The 21,907-nt window shown below is 44.1% G+C and overlaps 1 protein-coding gene across 1 annotated transcript in view; it reads left to right on the top strand.

The window, feature by feature from the left end:
• Window positions 1-12,572: 12,572 nt before the first annotated feature.
• zcchc24 (zinc finger, CCHC domain containing 24) overlaps window positions 12,573-21,907 on the top strand; it is a 257,472-nt gene continuing 248,137 nt past the window's right edge. Inside the window, exons 1-2 of the mRNA XM_063070392.1 lie at window positions 12,573-13,015; window positions 20,578-20,778. Of these exons, the coding sequence (XP_062926462.1) occupies window positions 12,785-13,015; window positions 20,578-20,778 (432 nt within the window). The 5' untranslated portion in view covers window positions 12,573-12,784. The remainder of the gene's footprint in view (window positions 13,016-20,577; window positions 20,779-21,907) is intronic.

Below are 21,907 nucleotides of genomic sequence, written 5' to 3'. Positions count from 1 at the left end.
GAGGCCATCATGACCCATTGCAACAACTGCGTGCTCCAAATGTACCTACTGTCCATTATGTCCATGGCATTTAGGGCAGCAATGAAGGTCTTTCATCTCTAGCGGTGTTCAGGGCTTCCTTCATCATGTCAGTAGTTTGTTCTCAGTTTTCACTACTGTCAGTCATGCAAGTCCCAGGAGGAGACTCAGGAATACTGTCACACTCAGGTGTAGAAGGATTCTTCATATCTGTTTCCATAACAGTTTTGTTTGACCAGTCAAGGCTGTTAGCCCTGAGCTGAACCTCTGAACCTGGAGGACCAGTGGACCACTCTTAGTCTGGCCTCTATTCTTAGGTTTTTTTTGCATGGGTGACCCTACCAAGAGCCAAAACATAAGGCTCTGACTCCAGCCAACATAACTCTCTTGGTCATTGAAGTACGCAAGCCTCCAAACCCTACGATAAGGTTGTGGTCCTCTTGGAGGAGATTGCTCCAAAGATCACATTAAATTTCTTCCAAAAATCATGAAAATATTTTTATAACTTGCATGTTTTGTGTTAAACACATAGAATCATTGGTCAAACTACAGCCAGCCTGCTTGTAAGGTGATGCAGAAATGTAAAGGAGTTCTTCAGTAGTGTGATCATTCGAGTTGAATATGATGTTCTCCTCAGGGGTTGTCGATTGGTGGCTTCTCAGGTGCCAGCACAGGACTTAGTCCGAGATGTAAAGGTAGAGGAGAATGTCTGTGTGTGATGTCATTTAACATGGGTAGCCACCACATAGTCCTTGACAGAACAGGGTCAGGGGCCAGCAGCATGGAATGTAAGATGATTGGTGACCCTTCACTGTTGCAGTCTTTCCTCCACCTTCACTGCTGTTGTGAGATGTCATCATCTGCCATCTTCACCATGAGGATTTGGTTGGATCGCTTTTTATCTGGAAGCTCCCCCTTGACCTTGCCATCATGGATGAACCTACTAGGAGCAAAGCGCCGGATGGCTAAATTCCTCTGGCATCACTCTCAAGATCTCAGGTGCTCATAAGCCTCTTCACCAGAACAAGGTGATGATCCTCAGAGAGGAGGATATTCATCAGAATCAGGTTTATTTTCACTGGCATGTGATGTGAAATTTGTTAACTTAGCAGCAGTACAATGCAATACATAATCTAGCAGAGAGAGAATAAAAAATAAAATAAAACATAAACAAGTAAATCAATATTTAAATATTGAATAGATTTTTTAAAATGTGCAAAAGACAGAAATACTGTATATTAAAAAAAATGGGGTAGTGTCCAAAGTTTCAATGTCCATTTAGGAATCGGATGGCAGAGGGGAAGAAGCTGTTCCTGAATCGCTGTGTGTGTGCCTTCAGGCTTCTGTATCTCCTACCTGATGGTAACAGTGAGAAAAAGGCATGCCCTGGGTGCTGGAGGTCTTTAATAATGGACGCTGCCTTTCTGAGGCACCGCAGGTAGATGTATTTACTGTGGGAAACTGCAGAGAGTTGTGGATATAATTCAGTACATCACAGAAACCAGCCTACCCTCCGAGTACCCCCCTACATCCCAGGGCAGAAGACACAAAAGCCTGAAAGCGCACACCACCACTCTCAAGGACAGCTCCTATCTCACTGTTATAAGACCATTGAATGGTCCCATAGTGCAATAAGATAGACTCTTGACCTCACAATCTCCCTCGTTGTGACCTTGCACCTTATTGTCTATCTGCACTGGTATATTGGTAAATAGATTTATTATTGTCACATGCACAGCGAAAAATTTTGTTCTGCTTGCCATATAGAAGATAGGTAAAGCTAAAGAAATGGCAAGGTTCTGCCTGATGTGCCACAGGGCATGGAAAGGAACAACAATAAATTCAAAACACTGTTATAACAGGCAGCAACCTTGCTATTTCATTAACACTTTGACTGTTTTTTAACGAGGCTGAGTTGCTACCTCGATGCTCAACCCAGCACGGATGGAAAGTGTTCAAGGAGCCGGTTAGATTCGGACTCGGGACGACTTGCCTCGAAGTCTGGTGTGGGTGCCACTACACCACCAGCCAAGTGCATTGAGGTAGAGCAAGGTAAAACAATAACAATGCTGAATAATGTGTTACAGTTACAGGGAAAGTGCAGTGCAGGCAGACAATGAGGTACAAGTCCACGTCCCCTGTAACTTTTACCCTGCATTCTGTATTCAACTATTGTTTCCCCTTGCACTATTTCAATGCACTGTTGCAGTGAAATAATCTGTATGGATGGCATCGAAAATGAAGTCTTTCACTGTATCTCGATACACAAGGCAATAGTAAACCAATTCATCAACTTAAATGATACACTATCTCGTACAGTGAATCCTAGAAGGTGCTGTCCTGTTTAGACCACGTATCACAGAGTAACAACCTGCCCTCTGCACCAGTTCCTTGGAAACTTCAGGGAAGTAAATTGCCTCTCCAAAATAATTGAGGTTCAGAATGGTTTCAGATTCATTTCTTTACCACATACACATTGAAATATACAGTGAAGTGCATCACATGCATCAACAACCAATGCAGTGTGCTGGGGCAACCCACAAGTGTCGCCACACATTCCGACGCCAACACAGCATCCCCACAACGCTCAGCAGAACAACACCGAACACAACAAGCAACAACGGGAAAACAAGCCCTGTTCCTCCCAGCCTACCCACCCACTCACGTACACAGACCTCCAACTCCAGGACGGGCCATTGTCAGCCTCTAGCGCACTCATGCATTTGCAGACATAGGGCTTCAACTTCCCCAGAGAACTCGTAGAGACTCATAGACCACAAGACCATTCGGCCCATCGAGTCTGCTCCACCATTCCATGATTTATTATCCCTCTCAACCCCATTCTCTAGGTTCTCCCTGTAACCTTTGATGCCCTTTTTCTAATCAAGAACCTATTAACCTCCACTTCAAATATACCCAATGACTTGACCTCCACAGCTGTCTGTGGCAATGAATTCCACAGCTTAACTGCACCTTAATGTAAAAACTGATTTTAATGAAATCAATGCAGAGATTTAAAATGGGGATCATGTACAGTATCTGAAATACATGTTATGGAAATGTTTGTTTGGTGATGAAATTCAATAAAAAATAAATTACAAAAAAAAATGGGGATCATAGATGTAGATTTTGTTTGGGAACTTGTAGACCAGTTTCGCCCTCCTGGATTCACTCACTGCTGATTACTTGATGAGGGGAGGTAGGTTGACCTTATCAACAGGGTCTGGATCAGATGTTCCTGGTAGCTGCTACAGCAGGGCGAACCTGACTTGATTGGCCAGGAAATCTTGTGCTGCATCCAATCGTGGTGTCCTGGGGGGGGGGGGGAACTGGAAGTTGGCATTGGCACCACGGTAACAGAGTGGTTAGCGTGATGCTGTTACAGGCCAGGCCGTCAGAGTTCAGAGTTCAATTGCATCCTCTGTATGGAGTCTCGGTACGTCCTCCCTATGGAACGCGTGGGTTTCCTCCAGGTGCTCCGGTTTCCTCCCACAGTCCAAAGGTGTGTCCGGTAGGTTAACTGGTGATTGCAAATTGTGCTGTGATTGGGTTATGGTTAAATCGGGGTTGTTGGGCAGAGCAGCTTGAAGGGCCAGAAGAGCCTATTCCGCACTGCATCTCTCACTTATAAACCTCAGGCAGGACTGGGTGGGTGACTTAATTCCCCTGAAATTTTTTTGGGTGGGGTCAAGAGATTCTGGCCTGGCTGGCCGTGGGCTTCTGGCACTGTGGTCGCAAGGATCAGGTGGAGGGAGATAGCAGATGGGGGTTGGGACACTGGGAATGTTCGGGGCGGGGCTATCCGAGGCCCCATTCCTGGAGAGAAGAAACGGCTGGTGACTGGGGCAGCAGAGAGAACAGGGATGTCAAAAGAGCGGGGTCTAAGAGGGATGGAGGTAAGTGGAGGGTTTGAGGATAGTAGCTGGGGGTGGGGGTGAACCACTAGGCAAAAGAGTTGAACAAGACCTTGTCGGGTGGGGATGTGGGTTAGAGTGTATCCGTGTGCCTCGAGTGAGTGTGGATCTGTTTTTGTCTGCATAAGAATCTGCATGCAGAGACTAGATAGGCCAGGGCTGTTTTCCCTGGAGTATAGGAGGCTGAGGGGTGTATAAAATCATGAGGAGCATGGGTAAGGCAAATGGTCACAGTTTATTCCTCAAGGTAGGGGAGTGTACAACTGGAGGGAACAAATTTAAGGTGAGATTTGCCTTATCCATGCTGAGGGTCAAATTCTTCACACAGGATGGTTCTTATATGGAATGAGCTGCCAGAGGAAATGGTGAGGGTGGTTACAATAACAATATTTAAATGACAGTCGGCAAATACATGGATCGGAAATGTTTTATGGGATATGAGCCAAATACAGGCAAATGGGACTGACTTAGGTGGGCAATGGCCAGCAGGGATGAGTTGGGCTGTTTCCGCATTACAGAACTCCAGACTCAAAAACCATGGACCAGAGCAATGCTTTGAGTCGTATTGGAGGTCCTTGCCGTTGAACCAGGATTTTGTCCTGTTGGTCTGTGTAGTTCCTCTTGTATGGAGAGCACACTCAGAAAAAGAGATTCATTTATCGGCCACTGCCTGCTCCTGAGATCTAGACTGGAAGCAAAAGTTCAAAGTTCAAAGTAAATTTATTATCGAAGTACATATATGTCACCATACACTACCCTGATGCATTTTCTTGTGAGCAGCCACAGTAGAACAAAGAAATACAACAGAATTAATGAAAAACCTCACACAAACAAAGACTGACAAACAATCAAGACCATAAGACACAGGAGCAGGATTAGGCCATTCAGCCCATTGAGTCTGGGCTCACAACTGATTTATTATCATTCTCAACCTCATTGTTCTGCCTTCTCCCTGTAATCTTTGATGCCCTTACTAATCAAGAACCTATCAAGCTCCCCCTTAAATATACCCAATGACTTGGCCTCCACAACCCTCCATGGCAATGAATTCCACAGATTCAACACCCTCTGTCAAAAGAAAACTTTCCTCATCTCTGTTCTAAGGGACCTCCTTGTATTCTGAGGCTGTCCCCTCTGGTCCTAGACTTCCCCACTATAGGAAACATTTTCTCCACATACACTCTATCTAGGCATTTCAATGTTCAATAGGTTTCATGAGATTCCCCTTTAGTCTTCAAAACTCCAGCGATTACAACCCAGAGCTTTCAAACATTACCCATACATTAACCCTTTCATTCCTGGGATCTTGTGAACATCCTCTGGAAAGTTTTGACACACTTTGCAATGTGTAAAAGAAGATAATTAGTGGAAATACAAATAAATAAATCATGAGAATATAAGTTACAGAGTCCTTGAAAGTGTCCATTGGTTGTGGAATCAGCTCAGAGTTGATGTCAGTGAAACTATCCATGTTGGTTCAGGAGCCTGATGGTTGAAGAGTAATTACTGCTCCTGAACCTGGTGGTGTCAATCTTACCCTCAAATAGAGTAAATGAAGACAACTCATGTCACAGCTGGATATCAAACTGAAACTTTTTCATCCTAATGTGATATTCACACTTCTGGCACAGTTGGTGCAATTGTGATTGTTACCCTGTGGTGTCAACGCACCAATAGAACAGTACATATCTAGACTGTAACTCTTACTAACAATGAGCACCACCACACAATGCATGAGCTGAACTACACATATGGTCATGTACAATACAATGGGATTAGGAATTGTGGAGTTTTTTTAGATATTAATTGTAGCATTTTGAGATCGTACTTACACAACATTATAGATCGAGTGCTGTTGTGAGGTGGTTTAATCAAAGTGTAAACTAATTCTGTGGTAAGAGTCAAGATAGAAGGAGACATCTTGTAATTTATTACAGAGGCACAGAACCTGGATTTTCAAGGCACTAACCTCAGCAGTGGTGGGGTGGAGATATGCCTCTACCAAAGGAGGTGTAAGGCACTCCTTCCTTCCACTAGCATGTAGGTCACCCTTGGGCAAGATGTAGCATCCACTTAGACCCCTTAACTATCAAGTTCAAGTTCAAATTCAAGTTTATTGTAATCTGACTGTACATATATACAATCAAACAAAACAACATTCCTCTGGACCACAACGTACCCACAAACCATATATCATACACAGCATATAAAACAAAATATTACCACAAATAATTCAAAATGCATGTGAAGTGTGGCACAGGTAAATAGAAAACAGTTCTTCTCCAGCCCTTTACCTTTCAAACCCATCTGGCTTCACCTATCACTTTCCAGCTAGCTCCCCTACCTTTTTATTCTGGCCTCTTCCCCCTTCCTTCTCAGTCCTAATGAAGGGTCTTGGCCCGAACATTGACTATTTATTCATTTCCATAGATATTCCCTGATCTGCTAAGTTCACCCAGCATTTTGCTTGTGTTGCAATAGACAGCTGGGTGTCCTAGTGTCGAGACGTTTGTGGTGGCAGGGTATTCATTATTCTCACAGCCTGAGGGAAGAAGCTGTTACCTAGCCTTGATGCTCCTGTACCTCCTTCCTGATGGTGGTGGGTGAAAGAGACTGTGGGATGGAAGGTAGAGATCCTCAACAATGCCTCGGAACCCTTTGGATACAATTCCCCTCTACTGATGCTGCGTGGTCTGTAAAATTCCTCCAGCAGTTTCATTGTTGCTACCCTTAAATAACGAAAGTTTGGAAATATCCCAGTTAACATCAACTGATCCTATGCTAGTCAACCAAGAGGTGACAATAGCTGTTAACAATTCAGAGGATGGAATCAGTTACAACTGGTGACATGGTAAAAGTCCTCTGATACATATCAATATCAGTCTATTTGAATTGTGTTCTGATTTGGTTTTGCAGTGAGAACACGCATTGCAATAATTTACCCTCGGTGGCCACTTTATTAGGTGCACCTGCTCCTTAATGCAAATATCTAATCAGTCAATTATGTGGCAGAAACTCAAATGTATGAAAGCATGCAGACACGGTCAAGAGGGTGAGTGTTGTTCAGATGAAACATTGGCATGGAGAAGAAATGTGATCTAAGTGACTTTAACCATGAAATGGTTGTTGGTGCTAGAGGGATAGTTTGAGTATCTCAGAAACTGCTGATCTTCTGGGATTTTCACGCACAACAGCCCCCGAGTCTGGGGTTTTACAGAGAATAGTGCAAGAGAGCAAAAAGAAAACAGCCAGTGAACGGCAGTCCTGTGGGCAAAACACCTTATTAATGAGGAAGGTCAGAGGCCAGACGAGTTCAAGCCGGCAGGGGGACAACAGTAACTCAGATAAAAACGCGTTACAACGGTGGCGTGCAGAAGAGCATCTCTGAACACAAGACATCGAACCTTGAAGTGGACAGCAGCAGCAGACCCCAAATATATACTTAGCGGCCACTTTATTAGGTACAGGAGGCACCTAATAAAGTGGCTAGAGCGTGTGCATTACAATAATGTATGTTTCTGTATATCTGGATCAAATAAAAAATACTGCACACACAACATTGCCATTGGCTACTGATTTTCAGTGAAATACGAGTGGCGAAGCTTCAACGTCTTATAGTAAATAGAGACACAATATAAGAAAAAACAACGCAATATTCGTTACCCTAAAGATTGGCTCCTAAAATATCATACTTCGGGGAAGTATAAAATTGCCACGCTACCTGTAGAATAGTCTAACAGTTATCGAATGTACAAAAGGTCGCGAACCTGAAGCGAGTAAGTGAGATTAATAGGAACTAACGCTCTGGTTGTCGTGGACATGGGAGGCGACAGACCCGTTCCTGAACTCGTACCAATGTATAATTCGAGCTGGCTTAGATGTTAACCCATTATTCTGAAAATATTCCCTCGGCGTCAATGAAGGATTGTATTGTTTCTAAACGTAAATAGTTGATTGGGGTTGTTTCAAAGGTTTCACACAAATACCGTACAGGATTGAACTAATCTGCAGAGTTGTAAATTTAGTCAGCTCCATCATGGGCACTAGCCTCCGTAGTATCGAGGTCATCTTCAAGGAAAGTGTCTCAGAAAGGCGGTGTCCATCTCTGAGGATCTGTATAGCCCAGGACACGCCCGATTTTCATTACTACCATCAGGAAGGAGGTACAGAAGCCTGAAGTCACACACTCAGCGATTCAGGAACAACTATATCCGATTTCTGAATGGACATTGAACCCATGAACACTACCTCACTACTTTTTATTTCCATTATTTGCATTACTTACTTAATTTAACTATTATATATATTTACAATAATTCATATTTTCCTCTCTATCTGTAACACATTGTACTGATGCCGCAAAGTTAGCAAATTTCACGATATATGCTGGTGATTTTCAAACCTGATTCTGATAACTTAGAATGCAGCAGCACAGGAGAGTAGATTCCAGCTGGGTGTATATGCGGTACAGTACACCTGCCTTTAGTTGACTATGAAGTCCGACCACTTAGCCACGCTTGACGCACACAATACACAAATAACATAGAGGGGTAAGTCGAAATGGAGTATATACCCTTCTCTGCCCTTCAGTATGGCCCAATCCTCCTTTCACTCTTCTTGAATTCAGCCTAGAATCCGAATTAGGTTTATCATCGCCAAAATATGTCGAGAAGTTTTACGGCAGTTCTCTGGGCGAAAACACCTTGTTAATGAGAGGGCTGAGGGGAGAATGGCCAGACTGGTTCAAGCTGACAGGAAGGAGACAGTAACTCAAATAACCACGCGTTACCACGATGGTGTGCAGATATACGTACATCACGCCGAACTTTAACATGGATGGACTACAGCAGCACAAAACCACGAACTTTAGGAGGTACCTAATAAAGCAGTCACTGAGTGTACCTACTTCCATGATAAATTTACTTTGAACGTTGATCTTCATAGCTATGTAGAAAGCATATTTTAAAGTTATGTGTCGTTCGGCTCCCTAAGCACAGAGCAGCTTGTGGTTAAAAAACAGCGTGTCCACAGCTGAAGAACGTGCGAAATTCCACAGGGCTGACCCAGGATACCCATTAACTACTCCTAACGAACGCGACATCTTAGCAGCACCAACACGCATGAGCAATTTTTAGTAAAACGTTGGACTGGACTCAATGTTGCACACGTAAAAAATCTGAAGTGCTTACTTCGTTTAGGAATCAGATTAGTTTGTGTACGTGAAGCGCGTGAACTCATTCAAAATAGGAACCGAGAAAGTTCACATTAAAACTGTCCCTTGTCACTCACCACCTTGGAACTGACCGCCTGAAATACGCACCCTTCAGAACATTACACCCGCGGTATAATTTTTTTACAATTATGTATCAAAATATACTTTAGTCATAATTTTAAAAAGTATGAGAGTAAACCGTGCAATACCCTTTGAAAGGCCTAGATAGTGTGGAAGTGGAGAGGGTGTTTCCTTTAGAGAGGAAGTCTAAGACCAGGGGGCACAGCCTCGGTTTTCGAGGGGCGTCCCTTTAGAACAGAGATGAGGAAGAATTTCTTTAGCCAGACGATGGTGAATCTGTGGAATTTATGGCTACAGACGGCTGTGGAGGCCAAGTCATTCTGAGTATTTAAAGCGGAGTTTGAATCGGAATCAGGTTTAACACCACCGGTTTAATACAGGTTGTGAAACTGTAGTCTTTGAGGCAGCAATACAATACATTACATAATATCAGGGAGAAGGCAACCGTGAATTACAGTAAGTGTATATATATTAAACAAGTAGTGCACAAATAAAAATAAAAAGCAGTGAGGCAGTGTCAGAGAGTTCAATGTCCATTTAGAATCGGACGGCAGGGGGATGAAGCTGTTCCTGAATCGTTGAGTGTCTCTCTTCAAGTGATAGGTTCTTGATTAGTTAGGGCGTCAAAGGCAGGAGAGTGGGGTTGAGAGGAAAAGTATATCAGTCATGATCAAATTGCACTGTGGAAGGACAAACCAAGGTAGAACATACCAGGTAAATGGTAGGGCACTGACGAGTGCAGTAGAATGGAGGGATCTGGGAATACAGATACAAAATTCCCTAAAAGTGGCGTCACAAGTAGATAAGGCCGTAAAGAGAGCTTTTGGTACATTGACCTTTATAAATCAAAGTATTGTGTATAAGAGTTGGAATGTTATGGTGAGGTTGTATAAGGCATTGGTGAGGCCGAATCTGGAGTATAGTGTGCAGTTTTGGTCACCAAATTACAGGAAGGATATTAGGTGCAGGTCAATGGGACTAGGCAGAAAAATGGTTCGGCACAGCTAAGAAGGGCCAAAAGGTCTGTTTCTGTGCTATAATGTTCTATGGTTCTTTGATTAAATGTCGGAGCCGATCTGATTGGCAGAATGGCCTAATTCAGAATCAGGTTTGTTATCACCGGCATGTGACGTGAAATTCGTTAAAGTAGCAGTTCAACGCAATACATAATATAGAAAAAAACCCCAAATAAAATAATAATTACAGTATACATAAAAGGACCGCTCCGTTGTCTCAAGACCCGCATTCTTGCATTCAGTCAATACTTTCGGTATTATTCTATAACATTCCTTAAACCCAACAGGACTGCTGCCGTTCCTGGGATGGGACACTACTACAGTAACTAAGGGGCTTCTCCCCCAGCCCTGTAGAGATTAGAATGCTTCGCCTTAAGATACGGTTTCAGGGCGAAAGGAACGGTGTACTGTATTTGGGAGGCGCTTTCCTTGCAGCTCTTTAGCCCTCCCGCTGGCTGCACACCGAGAACTCCCACTATCACATTGGTGTTTAGACAAGACCACAAGTCATTGGAGCAAAATTAGGCCATTCGGCTCATCGGGTTTGCTCCGACGTTCGATCGCGGCTAATTTACTCTCCCTCTCCACCCCATTCTCCTGACTTCTTCCCATAACTTTTCACACCCGTACTAATCGATCACCGTTTTAAATATACCCAATGATTTGGGCTCCACAGCCGTCTCTGGCACTTAATTCCACAGATTCACCACCTTCTGAGTGAAGAAATTCCCCTTCACTTCTATTCTTTAGGGACGTCCCTCTATTACACTCTTACACTCCCCACGATAGGGAACATTCTCTCCTTGCCAACTCGATCCAGTCTTTTCAATATTCGATAAGATCCCCCTCCCCAAAAAAAACTCCAGCGAGTACAGGCCCAAAGCTATTAAGCGCTCCGAAACGCGAACCCTTTCATTCCCGGGATCATTCTCCGAATCCTCCCCAGTGTCAGCACACCCTTTCTTAGATAAGGAGCCCAAAACTGCTCACAATACTCCAAGTGCGGCAGAGATCAAAACAGTTTTCCTAAAGCAACAATATCAAAAGGCGAAAGGAATGGGACATCGAGAAGTGGTTTCTTTACAGATTTTACGCGCTTCCCCACCGCCTGAACACTGAGAACTCCCAATCTCATGCCGTGTGTGTTTAGCTAAGAGAAATTTAGCAGTGTCAGGACAGGAATTCGTAAACTCCTGCCTATAGTGAGATCGTGCTCTGAAATTCCACCAGCAGGGACGTCGATTAATCTCTGTCTCTCTAGGTCTGTCTGGCTGTCTCTCTAGTCCTCCCTCCCGGGTGTTGGTACAGTACCGAAGTGCTGACACAACCCTCGGTCACCAGTAGCATGCGCGAACTTCACCAAAGTCCGGCTCGCTCCTTCTCGTCCCCTAGAGCACCGCCGCAGAAAACCACACTTCCTCGCAAAGTGATCCCCCAGCGGTAGTTCCTGCTTCAGCCTGAAGGAATTAAACCGCACACTCCGTGGTGACGTTGTAAACACAAAAGTTTCAAGAGCGGCGTCAAAGCTGGTCGGAATGATTCAGGGTGGAGATTTTGCGGGGCGAGTTGAACAAAATGGACATTTAAACTCTTAAAAAGGAGGAGAGACTGTTCTGATGCCACTATCTACACAAGCAATCCGAATTTAAAGTGGAAAATCGAACTGATGAGCGGCCTGTATTTAGTTAACACACACAGCAAGGAGGCACACGTGTGTGGGAAGCGAGCAGCCAAATCGTGGCAAATTTAAAGGATTTTGGGATCAGGCTCATTAGGAATCTGAATTAAAAGGGACACACACAAAAATGCTGGAGGAACTCAGCAGGCCAGGCACACATTGAATTAAAGGGGCTGTGACTTGAATGGCGAATGACTCGAGTTCAAAAATCAGTAACTGCCCCCTGTCGCTCATCCCTGAGTCTCCGTACTAAGAACAAATCCAGATAATTTTTTTTGGAGGGGTGGGGTGTTTCAGAAATGACACGACAGCGCAGTACACCGGGACTGATACACTGCCGCAGGGTCATCTTTCAGAAGTAATGCAATGCCAACTCCCGGTCCAGCTGGGTGGAAAGATCCGGGATACTATTTCAGGGAAAAGCTCTTGATCATTCTGCTTTCAGTAATTCTGACACCTTGCTTGTCGCTGGGAGTTCTTTTAGCACGACAATGCACGGGCTACCACAACCGCTCCGAAGCAGCTGCGGTTCTCTTTAAGAGAAATCTCAGCACCGTTAGGAACTCCGAAACGCGCCATCTCTTCAGTGAAATGTATCAACGCTGGTGATGCAGTTCCGGGTGCCGGAACGCAGCTGTGATTGGCTCCTGCGCACCAACTCTACCCCCGAGGGAATAAAGAGCTAGCGGATTAGTTTGAGCCCTTCGCCCAGCGGAGAGACGGGAAGAAAAAGGGGGGGAAATCCCTCAATTGACAAGTTCCCACAACAGAAACACAAAGGGCTCCGTTCGTTTGGGACCTTACACACACATATAGATACATACATACACAGACTCAATCCCTGCAAAGCGAGAGGGGACAAAGGATGAGCCTACTTTCAGCAATCGACACCAGCGCCTCGGTGTACCAGCCAGCCCAGCTCCTGAACTGGGTCTATCTGTCTCTTCAGGACACCCACCAGCCTAGTGCCTTCGATGCCTTCAGGCCCGAGCCGGCGACCCACCACCAAGATCTCAACTATGCCAAAGCTGCTGATCTGGGGACTTCGCTCTGTTCCAATTATCTCAACAACTTTTCCCAGCTCCACAGGAACGAGGTGCGAGTAAGAGTCAGTGAAAACCCCACCCCTCCCCTCCCGAGCTCTCTGAAACGGCGTGTTTCTCGTTGTTCACTCTCTTAAAACTTCTGGTTAAGTTTCTTAGCGTTTGGACAGTCTCTCTAACGTCCGCCATTAGACTGCATTTCGATATAGTCTAACCGCTGTGACTTTTGACTGTACGAAGCTGTTCGTCTCGCTGTTTTGTCAGTTATAGCCCACTTTCACAATTTCCAAGCCGTTGACTAACTGAATAATCTCTGGCGTAGAGTCATACCACCAGAATACCGAAGTAGCACATTAGTGTCAACTGTTGTCAGACATTTGAGACGTGCCATAACTCAATTCCACATTTCAAGTTGTATGTGATACCTCCAAAGATTCCCCTCTTGTGCTTGCAGGGGATTCACTCTAATTGACAGCTCGCTAATAATGTTACAATCATTAACTCAACTAGTGAAGAGTCACTGATTTCGGGTTAGGATTCATGGTACTTAATCAGCTGCAAGTAGGGACGGTGTGGGGAGGGGAAGGGAGAGGGGCTGGAGTATTCGCACCCTGTGTATTTCCAAAAGGGGATAAATCAGAGAGAGCAGGCCAGTAGGCTGATCAACCAGAGGGGTAAAGGGGGAGATTGCAAACCGAAGGGTGGCCGTTATTTTCAGAGCCGAGATATCTCGTTGCATTAACGCTTGCAAAAATAACGCGACATGTAGGCTCTGGCAATTGCTGTCCGCGCTAGCTGGTAGTCCGGTGGCGGATCTTAAAAGGGCAATGTTTGACGAGGTCAAGCATTTGTTAGCAAAGTACGTAAATATCATCGTATACAATCTGGAGATTCATTTATTGCGGGCATTTATAGGAAATTCAATGGAATTAATGAAAAACGATACATAAAGAGTGACAAGCAACCAATGTGCAAAATAAAACAAATAGTGCAAGTAAACAATAATACAGGGAACGTGAGTTGCAGAGTCCTTGAAAGTGAAAGGTTGTGAAATCAATTGAGAGGAGTGAAGTTACCCACGCCGATTCAGGGGTCTGATGGTTGAAAGATAAAAAGTGTTCCGGGACCTGAGGCTCCTGTACCTCCTGCCCGATGGTGGGAAGGGGACGAGAGCGTGGCCTGGATGGTGGGGTCCTTGATGGATGCTGCTTGCTTGTGGCAACACGCCTTAGATGCGCGCAATGGTGGGGAGGGATTTTTCTGCGATGGACTAGACTGTATCCATCACTTTCTGTAGACTTTTCCGTTCTTTGGCGGGGGGGGTGTTAGAACGTTAAAATGGTCTTCAATAAGTCTTTTCAGATGCCATTCAAAATGCTGACTTCGAAAGATAAGATGATAAACATTTAATTAGCTGTGGTTTTGAAACGAGGCCAAGGCCTGAGAACCACTGTAAAATTGCCCAGTCTGGGAGTGTTGCAGCTGAGGAAATAGTCCTTACAGTGGGGCCATGAGGGTGTGGAGTGTCACCACGAGAGGAGGTGATGATTTGAGGGGGATGATTTAACTGTTGTGAAAGTGTTCCTTGATTTATGAAAGGGATGTGTTGCTTTAAGTGATACTACACAAAGCCTTTACAATTTATGAAATACTTTTGCAGCTAAATTGTTAAGAGTTCATGAGTGCTACTGGAGGAGAATTGTGTGATATTTGTCGTAACAAAATATAGATAAACAAGTTAAAGGAAACTTAGCACAAAGAGTCACAGAGTCTTAGAAAAGTACAGCACAAAAACAGGCCTTTTGGCCCATCTAGTCCATGCCATATCATTTAAACTGATCACTCTGATCGACCTGCACTGGGCTATAACTCTCCATACCCTTACTATCCATGTACCTATCCAAGCTTCTCTTAAATGGTGAAATCAAGCTTGTATACACCACTTAAGTTGGCAGCTTGATACTCACTCTCACCACCCTCCGAGTGAAGAAGTTTCCCCTCATGTTCCCATTAAACTTCTCACCTTTCACCCTTAACTCGTGACCTCCAATTATAGTACCACCCAACCTCAGTGGAAAAAGCTTGCTTGTATTTACCCTATCTATACCTCCCATAATGTTGTATACCTCTGTCAAAAACCTCTCAACCTTCCAGGTTCCAGGGAATAAAGTCCTAACCTATTCAACCTTTCCCTATAACTCCAGACCCAGCAACATCCTTGTAAATTTTCTCTCTTCTCTTTCCACTTTTCTGTAGGTAGGTGAACAAAACCACACAATACTCCAAATTGGGTCTTGCCAACATGTACAACTTTAACATCTTAGCTTATCTCCTGTACTCAGTATTTTGATACAGCTTGGAAATGGCGCCTTAGGTGCAACCCATCCATGTCACCCACGATGCCTGTGGAATGTAGCCTTATTTACCTGCATTTGGCCCATATCCCTCCAAACCTTTCCTATACCTATCCAAATAACTTTTAAATGCTGTTGTTATACCTTCTCCAACAACTTCCTCTTTTAGTTCATTCCACGTATTGACATCCCTCCAGGTGAAAAAGCTGCCCCTCAGATTCCTGTTAAATCTTTCTCCTCTCACTCTGAATCTCTGCCCTCTAGTTCTTGATCCTCTGACCTTGAGGAAAATACTGAGTGCATTAACCCGAAATCTACTCCACCGTTTGACCATGTCTGATTTATTTTCCATCTCAACCCTGGTTCCCCTGCCTTCTCCCTGTAGCTTTTGTCACACATACTAACAAGAATCTTATCAACTTCTGCTCTAAAATGCCCATGGCATTATACTGAACATCTGAAAATCAAAGGTGTTGAGCTGATTGGATGCAGAGGAGGTAGGAATGGGCAAGTGCTTTAATTTCTATTTTTGCTCTACTTATTTAATTTAACTACTTAGTATATATATTTATTGTAATCCACAGTTTTTTCCCTCTATTATTATTTATTGCATTGTACTGCTGCTGCAAAGTTAACAAGTTTCACAGCACGTGCTGGTGATATTAAACCTGATTCTGATTCTGAAGTAGTTGATCACGTAGAGAGGTAGCATGAGAAGACTAGAGGTCAGTAGTCTGGAAAGAACAAGACTTGTTGAATGGTTTTAACTAGTGCCACTGTTCATAACTTCAGTCTCCCAATACATATTTATATATAAACATGTTGATATTACATAATGCACACACACTGGGGACCTCCTGTACCTAATAAAGTGGACACTGTATGCTTGTGGACCTCTGCTGCTGCTGCCCATCCACTCAAGGGTCAACTTGTGCGTTCAGAGGTGCTCTTCTGCACGCTGTTGTAACACGTGGTTATCTGAGTTAATGTTGCCTTCCTGTCAGCTTGAACCGGTCTGGCCATTCTCCTCTGATCTCTCTCATTAACAAGGTGTTTTCATCCACAGAACTGTCACTCACTGGATGTTTTTGTTTCTTGCACCATTCCCCATAAACTCCAGAAATTGTTGTGCTTGAAAATCTCAGGGGACCAGCAGCCTTTGAGATGCTCAAACCACCCCACCTCACACCAAATAATCAGTCTACAGTTAAGGTCACTTAGATCACATTTCTTCCCCATTCCGATGTTTGGTCTGAACAACAGCTGAACTTCTGGACCTTGTCTGCATGTGTTTATGCATTGAGTTGCTGCCACATGTTTGCTGATGAGAAGGTGTATCCAATAAGTGACCGCTGAGTGTATAGTACATGTTAGTATTTCAACATGTCTAAATCTGCATGTTTATTAGCATATACATTGCATAATTCAATGTGTTGCTGTTTTATACAGTAGACTCTATTGGGAGTTGGTTCAGGTCATGCCCTTAATGTAGCTAACTATCATCCCATCATCTGCCATTTCACTGAGCAATTGGATACCAGAGTAATGAAACATTCAGTTGTTTGAGAACACGATGGAAGAGTTTAAGCTTGCGCAGACGTGGAGATATTGTAACATGGCAGCATGGTAGCATAGTGGTTAGCACAACACGTTACAGTACAGGGTTCAATACCCGCTGCTTTCTGTGAGGAGTTCCTACGTTCCCCACATGACCACATGGGTTTCCTCCGGGTGCTCTGGTTTCCTGCACAGTCCACAGGCAATACCCGTTAGACTAACTGGTCGTTGTGAATTGTCCCATGTTTAGACTAGGATGAAAATTGGGGTTTGCTGAGTGGCATGGCTCGAAGGGCCGGATGGGTGTACTCCATGCTGTACCTCAATAAATAAATAAACAGGTTAACGTTTTAGTTTAAAAAGTAGTTCTGCAGTGTGTGATGTTTGATTAGGGAGGAATGGGACTGTATACATTGTTTCAGAGGGAGAGATCATGGATTCAATGGGCTGAATGGACTGTTTCTCTGCTTTGCTGGACTGGTGTAAAAGGTATGAGGAGAGGAAGAGAAAGGGTCTGAAATGATTAGAGGTTCAGTAGTAGTCAACGTGGAGGGCTTGTGCAGAAACCTACTGTATTGGGGAGTATGGAGAAATTTTCCCCCAGTGTGGACAGATTTGCTCAACTTTCCAGCCATCCTGTTTCAGCAATTTTCCAGCAAGCTTCCTAGAGGAATCCATTCAGATTCTTCAAATGGCAATGTCATCTGAAGGAAAATGCTTCCAACTGCAAAAACAGCCATTGCCCTTTTAAGAAAAGTACGAGTTTAATTCAGTGCGTGGCCAGTGAGGCACTGCTTTGGAAGCTGATAACGTCTCCTTTGTGGTTTGGCTAAGACAGAAATCGAACAGGGACTATGAAAGCACTGTGTGAATAGCATTTACGAAGCCTGTTAGGCCATCAGCTTTACTGGGACAGTGGTGTCCTAGAGGCAATGGAGCTTACATGGATGTGCAGCCTGTTTGTATCCTCACTGGGACATTCTAAGATCATGAGACATAATAGCAGAATTAGATCATTTGGCCCATCCAATCTGCTCCACTATTCGATTTATTATCCCCCTCAACCCCATTCTCCTGCCTTTCCCCCATAACTGTCAGGCCTCCATTTGAACCTTAGTGACTTGGCCTCCACTACCAACTGGCAATGAATTCCACAGATCCACCACCCTGTGTGTAAAGAAGTTCCTCCTTTATCTCTGTTGTAAAGAACCGTCCTTCTATTCTGAGGCTGTGCCATCTGATCCTGTACTCCCCCACTATAGGAGACATCTTTCTGTATCCACTCTATCTCATCATCGTCATTGTGTGCTGTGCCGTGACATGGGTGATCATGGTCTTGACCGTAATTGTTCCTGGCAAATCCTTCTACAGAAGTGCCTCCTCTGGGCAGAGTCTTTACAAGACAGCTGCCACCAGCCTTTATCAATACTCTTCAGAGACTGCCTGCCTGGTGTCAGTGGTCGCATAACCAGGATTTGTGATGTACGACCAGCCACCACCTGCTCCCACGGCTTCACGTGACCCTGACTGGGGAGCTAAGCCGGTGTAACACCTTGCCCAAGGGTGACCTGCAGGCTAGCAGAAGGAAAGAGCACTTTACACCTCCTTTGGTAGATATATACAGTATCTCCGCCTCACCATCCTCCACTTTATCTAAGCCTTTCGATATTCAGTAGGTTTAAGCAATTATAAGCAGGAGGAGAAAGGGAGACAACAGGAATTCTGCAGATGCTGGAAATTCAAGCAACACACATCAAAGTTGCTTTGAAGGAGAAAGGGAGAGGTCATTTTTTTGACTTCTGTTCTAGGAGGGTAAGCTGATTAATTATTGGTTAGCTTGTTATTGTCACATCAGTGAAAAGCTTGTCTTGCATACTGTTCATGCAGATGAAACCTTTACAGAATGCATTGGGCTAAAAGAGGTTAAAACAAAAACAATACAGTGTAACAACTACAGGGCAAGTGTGCCACAGGTGAACAGTACCGTGCGAGATCATAACGAGGCAGTGAGATGCTTTTGTTCTCCTGGTCAGAGAAGGGGACAAGGAGGGATGAGGTTACTAGATTCTGGGATGGGTTTATGGAATTGTTTGTACAGCAGCACAAAGAAGCACAGCCAGTTGGAAATGTGGAATTAAACCCCTCTCCCCTCTGACCACCAAATCTGACCGACCTGTAGACTCGTACATCCATTCTTGTTGACTCGACCTCATCTTCCCAGATGCAGATGTGGAAAACTTTACCAACAGGATGTCTGTTGTAATTGTGAAAACAGTGAGGAAGTGTCCACCTTTGTCAGCTTGTCCCCTTTGTCACTGATTTAAAATTAGTGTGATCACCAGTTCGTAAGGGGTTGTCCATTGGTGGGTCTTCAGAAGGCTGGATGTGGATCCAGAATCCACGTACTCTGATGCAGTGTGAGCCCAAGTCTTCTGGACATCACAATTCTGCTCCTTTTGCCACTTGCTGATTGACGTGGGACTTAATAATCAGAGGTGCAAAGGACTTGGGAGTCCAAGGGCAGGATTCACTAAAGGTTAACTTGCAGGTTGAGTCTGTAGTGGATTTAGATTTAGAAACTTATAGCACAGTAACAGGCTCTCCAGCCCTACAAGCCCACTCTGCACAATTACACCCACGTGACCGATTAACCCGCCAACACATATGTCTTTGGAATGTGGGAGGAAACCAGAGCACCTGGCAGAAACCCAAGCAGTCACAGAGAGTTAGTACAAACTCCTTGCAGGCTGCGATGGCAACTGAACCCCAACTGCTGGGGCTATAATAATGTTACACTAACCACTATGCTACCATGCTGTCCTACAGCAGTAAGGCAGGCAAATGCAATGTTAGCATTCAGTTTAGAGCACTAGGATATAAAAGCAAGGATGTAATGCGGAAGCTTTACAAGGTGCCGGTTAGACCACACTTGGAGTATCGTGAGCAGTTTTGGGCCTTTATCTATGAAACGATATGCTGGAATGGCAGAGGAGGTTCACAGGAATGATCCTGGGAAAGAATGGTTTAATGAATGAAAAGCATTTGATGGCTCTGAGCCTGTACTCACTGGAGTTTGGAAGAATGAGGGCAATCTCATTGAGACCTATCTGATGTTGAAAGGCCGAGATAGAGTGGACGTTGAGAGGGTGTTTCCTATAGTGGGAGAGTCCATGACCAGAGGGAGCAGCTTCAGAATAGAAAGATGGCTTTTTAGAACAGAAATGAGGAGGAATTTCTTTAGCCAGAGGGTGGTGAATCTATGGAATTCATTGCCATGGACGGCTCTGCGTATATTTAAACTGGAGGTTGATCGGTTCTTGATTAGCAAAGGCTACAGGGAGAAGGCAAGAAAATGAGGTTGAGACGAACAATAATTCAGCTGTGACTGAATGGTGAAGCAGACTTGATGGGCTGAATGGCCTAATTCTGCTCCTATATCTTTTGCTCTTATATTTCACACCTTCCTGCTTCACTGGCCTGTTTTGAACAGGGAGAGTGAATTGGTAGTAGAACTATTTATTCCATGTTGGGTCAGATCTTTTTGATTGTGCAATCAAGCAGATATGGTCAGTATACATTATTGCACACAATGTAGTATCAGCCTTTAGAACTACCCTAAGATCAGTCTAACCCCACCTTGCTACATAGTTTTTCTATCATTATGATCGTGTGTTATGAGTAATTTTTCTTTATCCATTATCCAGCCTATCAGCAGTGGATTGTACAAGAATGCCTCTCCCTATGGTTCATTGAGCAACATCGTGGATGGACTGAGCTCACTGACAGACCACTTCTCGGATCTATCCCTATCGGCTGAACCTCGCAAACCTGGCAAGAGGCCCCCACCCAATTATTTATGCCACCTCTGCTTCAACAAAGGACACTACATCAAGGACTGTCCCCAGGTAAGGCTGGTTCAAATATTGCAAGGACTGAACTGCATCTCAGCTGCTTGTGGTGAGATAGGGTGAATAATTCGGATGATTGGTGAATGTTGTAGCAATGAGTTATGCAGGTGAGTCACTCAAGTGAAAAAATGGCATTAACTCTTTTTTAAAATTTAAAATGGATATTGTGTGTCGGGGGGGGTTAAATGACAATTTGCGAGTAAAATATTTTATCTTCAAATATGTGCAAAATAATATTTGAAGTTTTTTTTAATGCATATGGCTGTTTGTGTATTAACCCTATAGAGAGCATACAAAATCCGCAGGGATTGTGGAAAGAAATTAGTAATTCCCTTTGATTTAATGTCTTGTTAGTTGGTATTATTTGGTGTTTGTGAGCCTTGTGTGGTTGCTGCTTTTTGTCCTGGCTCACTGACATCGTTCTCAGAATCATTTGGGAAAGTTAGTTCTGTTCACATTCGCAACTAATTCACACTATCCGAACTGAATAAGCTGCTGCATGTCTGCTGTTCCGAGAGACATAGTGAATCGGTATTAGCAAGCTGTGATCTCTACTGCCGAATCCAGTTAGATTTTCAATTCAATTTGGATCCCCCTTGTTCTACGTGACAGGGGCTTGGAGTATTCAATTGTCAACTTTGGTTTAGTTTGTGGATTTTTAAAAAAATTGGTGTTTGGCAATATCAGACATTAAGAAAATGTCAAGAAATGGTTCAACTTTCAGGTTTCGTAAAGCTTAACTAAATTGATAATGGTATTAACCTTCCTAAGTCCAGCACCCCTACTGGGCCATTGGCCACCGACAGCAGCTTGCCAGTGTCCTCAGTTCCGGGCATTCTTTCACATTGTTTCCAGATGGAGCCATCATCTCATTGTATCCTTCCTCTTCTAGGGATGAGGCCTTTCAAGCTTCTGTTGATGTTTCTGTAGCGCTGCGTTTTTACGGTATGGAGTTGCGAGCCCCTGACCCAATCCTCATCCTCTTGTAGCCGGGCTTGGGTCTGTCCATGTCAGAGTAATAATAAGAACAGTTTTCACTTCCATTTAAACTCACCATTGTCTCCTGATCAGCTTTGGCATGTGATTGGTAGGAAAGAGCAAGTGGAATTGGGGCCGATTGTCTTAA

Source organism: Mobula hypostoma, chromosome 18 (assembly GCF_963921235.1).
Source record: "Mobula hypostoma chromosome 18, sMobHyp1.1, whole genome shotgun sequence".
NCBI classification, from domain to species: domain Eukaryota; kingdom Metazoa; phylum Chordata; class Chondrichthyes; order Myliobatiformes; family Myliobatidae; genus Mobula; species Mobula hypostoma.
Note: the sequence above shows the minus strand (reverse complement) of the source record. Positions and strands in the feature narration are given on the sequence as shown.